We start from the raw sequence: 14,147 nt of genomic DNA, 5'->3' as shown, positions 1-14,147 counted from the left end.
TAGGCACATAACCTAATCAATCAGATCATTTTCCCCTCACTTAAAAATAACACCTGCCATAAAATCTTGAATGTGTGGTCATAGCAGACAAATGCAATGTGTTCAATGTTACAGTGTTTGTAAAATGCTTTATACATTCAAGTCACTCTGATGCTACCATATCTGGATTTTAGTTATCAGTAAAGGTGCCAGAGAATCCACAAGTAGTAAATATACCAGTGAGTATTCTTTAGTTTTGACAAAGATATCATCTACACTGAAAAAAAAAAAACAGAATTTAAGCTGCATTACTAAAGAATCAATTCAATATGATAATTAACACATGCTTTTCAAGTTTCATAATCACTCTGACTAAATACCACCCTCTTATTTTATTACAAGTGTTCTAATTAGCGTTAGGTATACCTTTAAAAATTCGTGTTGTTAATTGCAAATCATTTAATTTGTAACTCACTCTGAATGTATAGTTTCTGGAACTTTAGTTGTGTACAGCCATTATAACCATGTGACCACCCTGCACGTATGAGCTTGTGGACACACACATTATCAAATGGAAGCAGTAAAAAAAGAAATAAAAGAGGATGGTGAAATCAAATAGTGTATTTTAAATTGGTATTTGTGTATCACTAGAAAACCAAGATACTTACTAGGATATCAATGCTCCAGCACAGAGAATGACCTTGGGACTTTATCAAGTCCTCCTGTTCACAAGATATAGCATAATTTAAACACTGTAGGCAGGAGACCTTCCAAAAACAGACCCAATGACAACACTTGGATAACCATTGCAATCCTGAGTAAATATCAGTGGTAAAAATTTCTTTGAACACTTAACCTTGTAAAGAGAGAGAATGTCTAGTTGCTCTGTTCTGTTTAAGAATGACCCTCCCTATAAGCAATTTGTTGTGAGTCAGATCAAATGGTGCCAGTTAGTTTTGACTTTCTGTTTTTGTTTTTGTTTTTTTAAAGCCCTTTCTTTAATATCACTACCCTGGGACATCCACAGCATTTTGACAGATCCTACGATGAGCATTTCTCTTTGTAAGGTCATGTTTTGGATACTCTAGAGGGTATTTGTGCATGTACACGTGCACACACACACACACACACACACACACACGCATGCAACGCACGCACTATATACACTTATATTTGTACCTTTTCAGGTCAAAGGAACGATTTTAGTGTGAACTATCCCTGTAAATTGGCTACTTAGCCTGCCTGTTTTCTCAAAGTTTTTCCCCCCTAAATAGGACTGGGCCAAAACAAGAATAAACGTTTTTTATGGTTTGAATATGCCACTCCCTATTGCTCACTTTTATGGAGCCATGGCCTTTTATTTTAGTTTGTATCGTATATCCGTGCTCACTTTGAAGTCCATTATGAACTCCGGATTCTGAGCTGTCCAATAGAACTTTCTGTGGTGATGAGAACATTCTATAATCTGCACCGTCCAATAGCACTTCAGTAGTCTCTAGTCCTATGGAGCTGTGGAGCACTTGAATGTGACTATGAGGAACTGAATTTCTAATTTTATTTACTTAATAATGTTCAATTAAATAGTCATCTGTGACTAGTGACTACTGTATTTGACAGTGCAGCTATAGATCACATATTACCAAATTCGCTGAGATCTAGAAAATCGTCAACATTCTTAGTGAGTCCTTGTCTATGAAAATCTATCCCTTCGGCTCTTCTTAGCATTAGTTAATTTAATTAATTAAACCATGATATAATTTGCCTGCCTTTATATGTTCTCCAGGCTTTAGTTTGTTTTGTTTTGTTTTTTCCCTGCTTAACCAACCACCATGCTACCTACAGCTAGTAAATATTTTTGAAAACTTACATTTGGAAAATGACATAATGCTGTCAAACAGGAAAACGTGTTTAGTTCATGAAGTATGTTATAAAAGTTTACAGAATGGCTTTCTTAGATTTCTAGTTCTCATGATCAAAATTACTTGGATTTAAACAAATAGTATTTATTGCATATGTAGCGCTCATCTCTCCTTTCTTGAAAATCAGAGAGATTTTAAAATGAGCATTAATCCTCGCTCATCTTTATGGAACTTCGGAGAGGGGTGACCCGCTCCTTCCTGCCTATCGAGTTTCGGGTACCGGCTGGCTCAGTGGCCTCCACACAGCCGTGACTTAGCACTCTGTGACAAAGCCTATCTTCCTCCCAGGGTTTGCAAGGACTAACATGCCAGTAAGGAGAAACTTCCTGCTGCCCTTGTGGGGCTTTTGAATGATTAGGATGAGCAACGTTTCTCCAGAAGTAGGTAGAATGTTGAAATGGCAAACACGGAGATTGCACGCCGTGTCCACCTTACTCTTCACACAGACCGCCTGAGATAATAGTCATATAGAGAAACCGCAGCATTCTCAAGCTGTGCCCAGGGGCTCCTTCTCTTTACTTAGAGGCCAACCAGGATGCACAGAAAACATAACTGATAACGCTTAGACAATTATTGACTAGTTTTAGTATTAATGGTGGGGGCTGTATTCATTTACTCTTCCTGGCTATGTTTCATTGATGCAGTTTGCTTATTTCTATGTGGAAGCATGATGATTTTCACTCTCTTCCATGAGAACTTCGGTGCCGGAGACAAAGGTAATTTGGTCGAGTGACCCTACAACGTATATGGCTTTAACATTTTGAAACATTCCCTTGCAGATCTACCTGTGTGATGTCAAATGTGCTGGTGGGGGCAGAGGTACAACATCATCGACTGTACTTTGTAGACCTTTCCTTTTGGACAGATGTTCTGAATTGTAACGATGCCTTATTTGTGGCAAAGGGGCGATGTGGAAAGTGCTTTAATATCTAGGTTTCACCTAAAACCACCATGTGGGCAGCAGAAGCATAACAAATATTTGGAAGCAATTTTTCTCTTCTGCCATTGACTACCCTTTTTTTGTATTCCTGTGTCTCAGGCTAGATGCTTCAAGCAGAAGTTAATGGGGTGAGATGCCTCTCTTCATCCAGTTTGTTCTCCTCTGCCCCCGGCTCCCGCTTTTCCCCCAGCCCTCTCCACCTCCCCTCCTTCCTACCCCTGCCAGATGTGAGGAAGGGCGAGCTGACCTCCCGCACCTGGTGCCCACCCTGTGACCCTTTTCTCTCGATTGGAAAAGTGTGAGGGATGGGGTGTGGGGAATTACATTGCCAGACAAAGAGAAGTTGCTCAAAAGTGTATGTTGAAGTAAATATGTAGCCACCGACTTTCCGAGGTCATGGTGGAGGGGGTGCAGTGGGCAGCCAGGTGTGTGAATGATATTCTTTCCCTTTTCTTGACACTTTCACTGTGAAGTCACCATCCAGCTCCAGCCTCTGGGAGGGTCTCCTCGGTATCCAGAGATAATTTTAAAATTATAGCAAGACCTTATCAGAATGTTTTAGGGATTATACATGATATAACTAGGGATGATATATAATATTTTGTCTTCACCTATTGTTCTCTTTCTGTAATAACATGTAATGATAATTTCTTTCTCTATAGCCAGCTTCCTCCCCCCTCTATTTCTCTCACCTTAAAATATTTGGGGACAGTGGAAAGAGAGCTAGACTGAGTTCTTGTCACTAACTATTTGTGTGCCACATGGAAAGGGCTATGTTAGGTGGTCACTAAGGTTTTCTTTAGCTCCAGGAATCTGTGATTCTATTCCTTCCAGAGCATTTGTCTCGCCTCCAGCTCCCATCTCAGCCCCTTCTTGTCTTTGCCTGTCATGAATCATGTCAGACTTCCAGCCATCCTGGGGTCCTACTTTGGGGACTAAGGCATTTTCACAAGCCTCAGGGGGGACTCGCTTTGTGTTTAGCAATGTGAATTCATACTGCCAATGGGTTAATCTTCCAAGACTAAGTGCAGATTGGGTAAAATCAGAGAAGATCGATGGTTGTAGCCTGCCTTGAGTGGGGAGTTTCCAGCCAGATTTTTAGAAATCTGCATCACAGAAGTCACCTGGGCGTCACAGCCCGAGGAACTCTGGGTTAATGTGTGGTGAACAGAAATATCAAGTTCATGCCCATAGGGCAGTTTTCATTGGCATGAGCTTCGGCACAGCAAAAACGGCCTTGGTAGTGTTAATTTTTTTATGGGTAGTTGCACGATAGCTGGTCTTGGAATGTTAGCAGCACTGTTGCAGAACTGAAAATGTTACCCTGAGACATTTTAAAAGAGCAATAAATATCTGGTTTTAAAACACAGGCATTAAAAAATTATAAACTTGGAAAGTCCTTTCTGGTTGTTGTTGCTCTAACTTGGGAGTGTTAAAACTGTCTTTTCTTCCCTGACTTCTCAATAAGCAATTGTAGGGCTTGACAAGTTAGCGATTATTCGACTACTTCGACATTGGGATGTTTACGCTTTAACCAAAGGGTGCCTAGTGATGAGGCTGTGTCCTTTTAACAAGGGCGATTTGGCTTCACAGTGTGAAGATGCGGCTGTGCTCAGAGCTGGGGCCACACACGCTCTGTGTGCCCTGACAGGGACAGTCCTTTCATGCGGAGGGAGTGGCTCTCAGGGAGGGCGGAGTCATTTCCAGACCTGGGTTGTAGGAGTGTCACTCCTCCTCCTGAAGCAGCTTGCGACCAGGAGCCCTTGAGGGTAGCCTTGAGGATAGCCTTGAGGATAGCTTGAGGATAGTGTGGGATTGACTCCCATTGGAGAAATGAGACTAGTCCCTACCACTGGCTTCACAGAGAGGGTGCTTGGGCCAGGGAGGATTGTACCTCACACTTGAATGTGGCCAAGAAGGACTGACCTTCTTGTCATCACTTTTAAAACATAAAAATAGTATTACAAAAAAATTTAAAAATCGAAAGCAATTTCACTCTCTCGAGTTTTGCTTGGCTCTGCCTAATTAGCTTTCTTATAGTTTCAACTTTTTCTCACATAATATCTTACCATAAATGTAGGCTTATATTCCTGCATTAGCTTCATGATTGCTATTATAATGGTAAGTAATAGTCTATTAACGTACAATAATTTACTTTTCCCTCTATTATTAGTTACTCACATGATTTATAATTTTATGCCATGGAATGTAATATCAAGTAAACCAAATGTAAAACCACATAACAAACTAACAAATGTAGCTTTTCCTTATTGATATGTGTTGAAGGAAAATTTCTAACAATAAAATTATAAAGAGAAAGAGTGTAAACACATTAACATTTTTACACATATTATAAAATTTCTTTTCTTGCTTTCCAAACGAGTTCTAAAAATTTTCAATTTTAGTATACTCTAGCATATGAGTAGACTTACTTGTACTGACTTTAATATTTAAAAATATATTTTAATATATAAATTTAAAAATTTTAGTTAGATACACCAATCATATTAACTTAATACAAGTATATATACAGATAAAACATGGAACCTTGAAATTTCTTTGTGATGTGCTTCAATAATCTGTGCAGGTGAACAATTTGTTCATGTACTAAGAATCTGATTTTCCCTTGTTTGAATGTCTACTTCTGTTCTCTCTCCATTGTAGTTTTTATAAACTTGACTTAGCAAGCTAGCTAGCTGCCACACATTTGATATAGTTCATCTTTTAAAGCTTTACCGTTTATTATCCAGATTCTGATATCAGACGTGAGGCTGGAACATTGTCCCTTTCTGATAGGGGGCCAGTGAGTTTGTAAGGACTTTATATTGCCCATTTTTATTGGGTGTGTTTGAATGTGCACAGCAAAATGGTTCCTTTTTAAATGACTATTAGGTAAATGCACAAAACACCTACACTTTGGGCCAAGTAAGTGTGAACTAAAATATCATATATAAAACATATATGATATTACATTTAAATTTATATTTACATATTGTATGTAATATATAAATGCATATTCACATATTTATTGGGTATTTTCATATATTTTTATACATATATATATATATAAATAAATGAAGACAAAATTTAGACAAAAATATTTCCAAATCCACTTAATGGCAAGCTGTGTCATAATGAAAACCTACTCTCTTTTTATTTTTTATTTATTTTTATTTTTTAATTTTTTTAATGTTTATTTATTTTTGAGACAGAGAGAGACAGAGCAGAACAGGGGAGGGGCAGAGAGAGAGGGAGACACAGAATCTGAAACAGGCTCCAGGCTCCGAGCTGTCAGCACAGAGCCCAATGCGGGGCCCGAACTCACGGACCGTGAGATCATGACCTGAGCCGAAGTTGGACGCTCAACCGACCAAGCCACCCAGGCGCCCCAGCCTACTCTCTTTTTAAAGTCCAGGTAAAACTGGGGTCGCCTGGGTGGCTCACTTGGTTAAGCCTCTGCCTTCGGCTCAGGTCATGATCTCACGGTTCATGAGTTCGAGCCCCACGTCAAACTCTGTGCTGACAGCTCAGAGCCTGGAGTCTGCTTCGGATTCTGTGTCTCCCTCTCTCTGTGCCACTTCCCTGCTCACACTCTGTCTGTCTGTCTGTCTCAAAAATAAATGAACATTAAAAGAAAATTAAAGTCCAGGTAAAACTGAAGAAACCAAAGTTTTCTTGTAACTAAAGAGAACTCGAATAATTAGCTTTAGGTGTCAGAGAAACCTTAAATAAGTTGAGAACCTACTCAAGATATACTTGATGCCAAAGGCAAACGAGACCTTCATTTTCCTGGCATTCGGTGAGGGTAGATTAAGAATTCCTGTTACAGAGGGCATGATTAGGATTTTTATTGAGCGGAATGCCAGAAAATTAGGAAACATGTTCTAATTTGGCGGGAGATTAACTGGAACGTGGTTGTTTTTTCTGTCACAGTAAACGTGGCGATCATTTTTATTTTCTAGTCACACCACGAGTGTGTTTTGAATTCATTATAACTAAGTTCAGTGCATTCTAAATAGAGCATTTTGTCCATATGGTATTCATAATTTGTTTGCAAAGAGGTTTTTGTTTTTGTTTTTTGTTTTTTTTTTTTGATAGGTGACTTCTATTACAATGAATCAATTGGCACATACATAGTTTTCCTAAAGATGGATATAAAGATACAGGATAGAGAAATAAGCCATCTTTTTCAAAGAGAAATTTGATCTCGCGATTCCAGCCTGCATTTAATCATTAACTCAGCATCCTACCTTAGGTAGATAGAGCTTCAACGAACTCTGCATGCCGGAAAGTATTAATATAGAAAAGGAGAGGAGTAACGTAATAGAAGCCTGGCCATGGAGAAATCGCATTAGAACACAAAATAAACACATGAAAGGCGGGTCGTATGTGCTCTGCGAGTCACACGACTCATGGATGCAAAGTGTTATTCAAAAACTGGATATGATAAAGTGCTTATTGCCTTTATTCCTTAGAGAACTCCTTGGCAATGCAGTTCCCCAGTCTAACAATTCCAGACCTGACTTGCTGCTGTTTACTAATTAAATCTGCTTAGGAATTAGAAAGAACCTGTGTGTCTCCCCCGCCTCCCTCCCTGCTTGAAATTCTTAAACAAGCATTGGGTGTGTGGTAAATGGTGCGTTTTAATAAATGTTTTGTAAAGGCCAATTATTCAGTCAATATTGAGTCGTGTGATAGGAAATACGGCTGCTTAGCTACAGAGAAGATGTCTACATACTATTGGCATCTGTTGGGTAGGTAATGTTCTTAAACTGCCTGGCCTTCTTCCAAACTTTGATTATTCATAAATCTGTTGAGTGTGGTAAGTTGCACTATTAGCGTTTAATCTTTTATTGAAGCAAACTCAGGAGACTGAAATCTATTTGCTTTAGCAAGCTTGTTCACTGATAAATGTATGATTTAAAATTTTCCTTTTGTGAATTCCTCTGGGCAAGGAAAACACAGCTGGGCATAGCACAGATCATATTTATCTTTTCATTAACTAAAGTACAAGAAGATAGTGTTGTTGGAGGCGTAGAAGGAGGGATTGCTAAAGAATAGTCCTCCTCCTGTTTGCACACCCACTTGAGCAAAGCTTTCCAAACAAGTATTTGAGATACTTGTGAGAAAAGCTAGTTGAATCGTCAAAAGAAGACCAAGCGAATGCATATGAAGTGGTTGGATTTCAGATAACATTTTCCCCCTGAGTGTTCAGATTGGTTAAATATTAGAGGAAGGGAGATAATGATACTGTTTGTCGCCATAAACTTAGACATACTATCTTTTTTCACAAGGTTGGTATGAAAGGTGTATCAAAGATTTTCCATCCCAGATGATTTAGTTTCACTGTGGTAAAGGGCACTGTAGGTACAGAAAGATTGCTTGGATATTAAGTGCCAGACAGGACCATAAAAACTTTGTATAGACCTAATAATAGATATAATTTTTGTTTTTCAGAATAACACAATAAACCGATTGGCTGTCATGGGGAGGGGTGTAAATATATAAATATTTATTTTTTCAGCATTATTTTTTTCTGCTAGAGGGAAGATTATGAAAATTTTTGTGAGATTTTGGGGGTACTTATTTGCAGTATGCCCTAAACCAGGCCATTAGGGGAAATCTTCCAGAATGCAGTAAGGGACCTCTGGCTTATATAGGTTGATAATAAATTCTTCACTTAGAAGAGTAAGATGAAATTATGAGTCTCCCCCCACCTCCGCCTTTTCCTGCAGCCCTGGATCATGAGGGTTGAGTTTGCTTGTGTTTCTATAGTTTCTCCAACCCCTGGCAAAGTGTCATGTACACAGTAGGTGACTAATAACTACAGATTGATTCGTGTACCCTTGCAGAACTTTCTGGGCTCTGCAAAGATGAGCTATGCTGTAGGTATGTTCTTCTGTCAGCTTCTGTCACTCAAGCGGGAGTAGGGAAAACCGAAAAGGGAGGCTCCTTTCCAGCCGAGTGCAGCAGAGCTCCAACCCCCTTGAATTCAACTGTGACCCAGGGCAACCTCAAATAGGCTAATGGTCCATTGCATGAGTCACAGACACAACTTGGGCTGAGGTTAATCTCTTCCCTATTGCCCAACCTCCATGCCCATAGATCCCTTTCCTAAGTGGAAAAGAAGTGGGCAGGGACAGCTTTTTCCTGTCTCTATTTACCAGTCCTATCAGATTCTCTGAGAGTTAGGCCAAAACATTTTCAGTTACTGATGACATTTATAAAACATTAGCTTATTTTTTTAAAAACTTATTTATTTATTTTGAGAGAGAGAGAGATAGTGCGTGCACACGTGCACATGAGTAGGGGGAGGGGCAGAGAGGTTGGGAGAGAGAGAATCCCAAACAGCTTCTGTACTGTCAGTGCAGAGCTCAACAAGCAGCTCGATCCCACAAACCATGACATCATGACCTGAGCTGAAATCAAGAGTCGGATGCTTAACTGACTGAGCCACCAGGGTACCCCTAGCTAACTTTAACTAAAACTTGTTTAAATGATCATCTGCTGATTTGTGGATTCTAAGGTTTATAACTATTTGTCCCTCTTATTTTTCTTTTGTTTTAAAATTCACCAACCCAATATCAAGCTTTTTGTTTTTTATACATAGGCATTTAAGGATGATATTGGAAAAGTAGTTAAAAATCACAACTAGTGAAATGAAAGATTTTTCTTTAAGATCATCCAGCCCAACTCACTTAGTCTAGAGAGAAGGGAACTGAGGTCATGAGATGGGAAGAGAGCTTTCAAAGGCCACAGGGTTCGTAGAAAGGCAAGTACTAGAAAACAAGCTTCAAGCCAATATTTTTTCAACTTCTCTGTTTCACCTGAATGAGTAACAGAAACTTCCAAAAACAGTGGCTTAAAATTTAAAAGAAGTATGGAGGCTGGAAAGCAACTACTGGCACTGTAACTGTATCATGTCATCAGGAACCCTGGATCCTTCCAGCTTCCTGCTCTACTATTATTGGGTGTGACGTCCATCCTCATGTTCTCAAGATGGTTGCAAAGTGCCAGCCATCCTGTGTATATTCTAAGGAAGAAAAAGGTCAAGGACAACATGAAAGAATGGTGCAAGCCAAGAAGTCAGCTCCCTCTAAAGGGCTTTTCAGGAAGCCCCCACCCAGTGATAATTGCTTATGTCTAACTGAGCAGAACCAGTCCAGCTGCAAAGCAAGCTGGGAAATATAGTTCTACCTTTTTTTCCTCTCTTCCTTCCTTCTCCCTTCCTGCCTTCCTCTCTCTCCCTCTTTTCCCTCCCTCTCTCTTCTTTATCTCCCTATAATACACTGAATGAAATTTGATTTAATATTAGTAAGATCAAAAAGACTTGATGTTGGTAGACAACTTCTTGTCCCTGCACCCTGTATATTAAAGCAATTATTTTAGGGTTTGGAAGTATAATATTTTACAGTATATTCTTCTCTACTAGTATTTCCTCAATATGCAAAGACCAAACATAGCATGAGACCAGAAATTCAGGTTGCTTTATGTGAGTGACACAATGGGAGGAGAGTTTAGGGACTGTCATCTCCGACCTGCACGTTGGCTTCCCATGTTCAGTGAAACACTGTTTCCATTGTTTCCCTTGGCTTGAGAGTGAGCCTGGCAATGAATACCATACTGACTTCACTCAGGCATGCTTCATAGGTAACTAATGAAAACCTCTTAAATATTTAGACGTAAATAGCAAATAGTTTGTTTACTTCACCTTGCATGTTTAATGGGTGGACAATTTTTAAAAGCCTGAAATTACATACCGTAGTAGGTAACTTAGGACCATGACTCACAATGAGAGAACCTCCCAGGTCCCATTGAGGGGAAGTAAGCATACTCACACATCACTTTACTAGCAGATACATTTGTAGGCAACACAGAGGAGGATTTATTTGCTGGCATCTCGTTGGTTTTGAGTGCCGTCTGGCTATGAATTTGTCTCTAACTAAAGTTAGTTTCCTTTGTTGAGTCAATTTCTTTAATTTATGTTGATTGATGTGTAAGATAATTATTTAGAGTAAGAAATTACTGAAGCAGAAGCCCTCCCTCCTCAGTGTCAGACCGGCAGCCATGTTAGCTTATAACTGAACACACTCTACGTTTACTGTTTGTTTTGCATGGGTTACAGATGAGAGACCTCTGCAGACATCAAGGACATTTCCAGAAGCAGTAATGTGGGAAGACTCCCACACCCCAAAATCCATTAATGTCACCATGTCCTCTAAGTGAAGAATGGCTTTACAGCTCAGTGCTACTGACTTCTTAGTCTCGGACTACTGCAGTACCATTGGTCGTAGGAAAGGGAAAGAATTGTGAAGAATTAGAATTGGATATTTCACCTGGTATGCATGGGAAAATGTAGTCAATGATGGGGGTTGAACCCATCCTCTCCCATTAGACCTTTTGTAAAATATTTGACCTGATATGCATCCACTTACCATTTTATTCTCCTATTGGTGTTTCATTGCACCCAGGGCTGGCCAAGGGCCTTTGGGTTCCCAGCTCTCTGACGTCACACATCCCTTCACTCCAGATCTCTTACCTGAGAAGGACCTCAAGGCAAGGCTTGTCAACCTGAATCTTCCAGTGATAACTGCTGTGTCAAGTTCCAAACCCTCACTCACCATTTTGAAAATTGGGCCTTTGGAAGTTAGCAACATTAATATTAATTAGTATTCATAATATGTTAGAGTTTCTTAAGTGTACTTTGCCAGATATTTGTTGCATATTTGTGCTGTTAGGCAAGAATATCCTGAATATATAGATATTCAAATGACAGAGTTTCTTTGGAGCCCATCTCTGTCTGCACACATGGCATGTAGGGCCGTCTGTCTGGATTCCATCATGCCTGCCTGCCATATCTTATCAGTGCAGAGCCCTGTGAAGGGGATCCTATATATTAGCCACAACATGACCTGTGTGGCCAGGATCAGCCCTAGCAATTATCCCACTGGTGGTGCAGTGATTTAGAATGAACAGCTCAAGGATGCCATTATTTACCATATATCATAGCCCAAGATAAGGTTAATAAAATCTTCCCTCCAAATCGGGGGTGATTTATATATCAAGAATATTGGCAACCAAGCTTTTTCTAACTTCTTTTTGTTTTGCTGCTGCTTAAGTAGATCCTAATTGGTAGAGATCCTGACAATTCTAGCTCTTGACTAATGTAACTACTCAAAGCAACAGTTAGCCCTGAGCACAGTCCCCAGCCAGGCTCCTGGCAGGAGTCCATGGGAACAATCTCCTTCCCTTGGCAGCTGCCTGAACAGCAGTGTGTGGAAAGGACTGCTGTCGGTTGGCAGGATGAGAGCAGGTCTGTATAGCACATTAGGTTTAAGTCCTCACTGTTCCACATTTACACTGTGTAAAACAAGTAAATGAAGCTAATAAGGTATGTGCTGATTTGGGTATTGTGTTTGAAGCAAAGATACATCTCACAGTGAATAGCGATGAGAGGATGCAGCAGAAATGGCCCCTAATTATCTGTGTGCTTTAGGTAAGTTACTCAACTTCTCTGAGTGTGCTTTCTAAACCAGGGTTTTGGATTAAATAGCTTCCAAGACCCCTTCCCTTCAAACATTCTGTGGTTCCATATCACTAGATAGCCTCAGAAATGTAATCCTATTTGTACTTCATACTGTGCTATTTTTTAGTGATTGATTTTTTTTTTTTATTTATAGCCTCATTGTTTCCAAGCACTTGAGGCAGCTTTCAACAAAAATATAGGTACAGGGGGGTGGAGGGGGGGTGGACAACAAAGACAATCAACATAAGATAAATACTGAGAAGTAAAAGAAGATGGACGAAAGCAATATATTTAATTCTGAAGAGATGTGTAAGAAACTACATACTTTCTGAGCTTCCCAGGGGCCAAGGCAAAAAAATAATAATAATAATAATAATAAATAAATAAATAAATAAATAAAAGCAACAGCACCAATGTATGGAAGAGAAAAGGACACATGGTGTTTATTTTCCCATGTTGAATGTTATATTCATATTTTACCCAGAGATGTGGAAATTAGGTATATCATAGCCCTTGGCATAGTCTACTTAGATTTCAGATTTTAATTCCAAAACTATTAATCCTGGACCTAGGACACCTAACATCTGAATCTATCCTGTGTGGAAGTGATCACATTCCCATTCAATCTGTTAATTAATAACACAGTTCATTTTCCTATCTCAACATTTATTTTATTTTCCTGGGGAATAGTTGTTTTTTTCCACATGGAATAAAAAAACAAGTTCCATTTGTTATCTTTCCACTAACATGTGAAATTTGACATGTTAAAAAGAAGCAAAAATAATTTTACTTAATAATAAGCTTTCACTGGGAGTGTAGGATTTGTACCCATATCCCCCCTTTTCTCCAATTTCTTCATGCTAAAACGGGGGAAGACATTATTATGCAAGCAAATGGGCCCTTCTTTTTCGCTAGTATAAGCAATCTTCATTAATCTCTGTTAGTCTAACTTCTATTTAGACAGCAAACTCAGAATTGTATTTAATCTTTCAGTGGCGACATTGATTGGGATCTAGAATTAACATGTCTCCTTTCTTTCAACCATCCTATTCATGAGTAAACGAAAACTGAAAAACAGACCGCATGCACGCGCATGTGTGTGAGAGAAGAAAGTGTTCTGTGTATTATCGCAAGTGATTTACGTGTTGGAGCTCCTGTTCTGTCAATTTTCAGTGGTAGGACTTAAATATCTTTTGTCTCAAGAAAAAGTAACAAATAGCTAATGTAAAATCCAGTTCATTGTTTAAGGAAAGTTTATGGGTTTTCTTGTTTTGGGTCAGGAGAAAAGACAGGAGGAAGCATTAGGGGAAGAGGCTGCTGAACCAGAGCAAAGGAGTGATTGTCTTCAATTCAGCCCCCAGTCCAGGTAGAAGTGATGGCAAGCTGACACATCTTTAATGTCACTAGTTGTCTCCCATGTAAAAGATGTGCCTCATTGGGGCAAAAACAGAATGAATTCATTTTTTTCTGTCACTGTATTAGTCACAATAATTAATGTCATTTCCCTCAACAGATAAATACCTTCATCTCATGGCTTAACACAACAATTATATAGTCTTGCTCAAACTGTGTTTTGTGCGGGTTGGTGGGTCAGAGGGGGCTGTTCCAGAAATAGGTTTGAGGACCTTGGTTTCCTTGTGATGTTTCCTTTGCAACACAAGGTTTCTACATTTTTCCTGGGACAGGAAGAGAAAGATAGGAATCACTGACTCTAAAGTGTTCAGACTGAAGTCACCATCATCTCCGTTTATATCCCATTTGTCAAGCTCAGTCACATGGCTCT

General features: G+C 39.3%; 1 protein-coding gene across 8 annotated transcripts in view; it reads left to right on the top strand.

Moving 5' to 3' along the window:
• Window positions 1-14,147, top strand: part of MECOM (MDS1 and EVI1 complex locus) — a 562,843-nt gene that overhangs the window by 377,540 nt on the left and 171,156 nt on the right. Inside the window, exon 1 of one of the 8 annotated variants that reach the window (XM_058730440.1) lies at window positions 2,412-2,614. The exons of the other annotated variants lie outside the window; for them this stretch is intronic. Coding sequence (XP_058586423.1) covers window positions 2,588-2,614 — 27 coding nt within the window. The 5' untranslated portion in view covers window positions 2,412-2,587. Of the gene's footprint in view, window positions 1-2,411; window positions 2,615-14,147 lie in introns of those variants that run through there. 8 annotated transcript variants of the gene reach the window in all.

The sequence above is a fragment of the Neofelis nebulosa genome, chromosome 5 (genome assembly GCF_028018385.1).
Source record: "Neofelis nebulosa isolate mNeoNeb1 chromosome 5, mNeoNeb1.pri, whole genome shotgun sequence".
Taxonomy (NCBI): Eukaryota; Metazoa; Chordata; class Mammalia; order Carnivora; family Felidae; genus Neofelis; species Neofelis nebulosa.
This window is presented reverse-complemented; position numbering and strand designations above follow the sequence as displayed.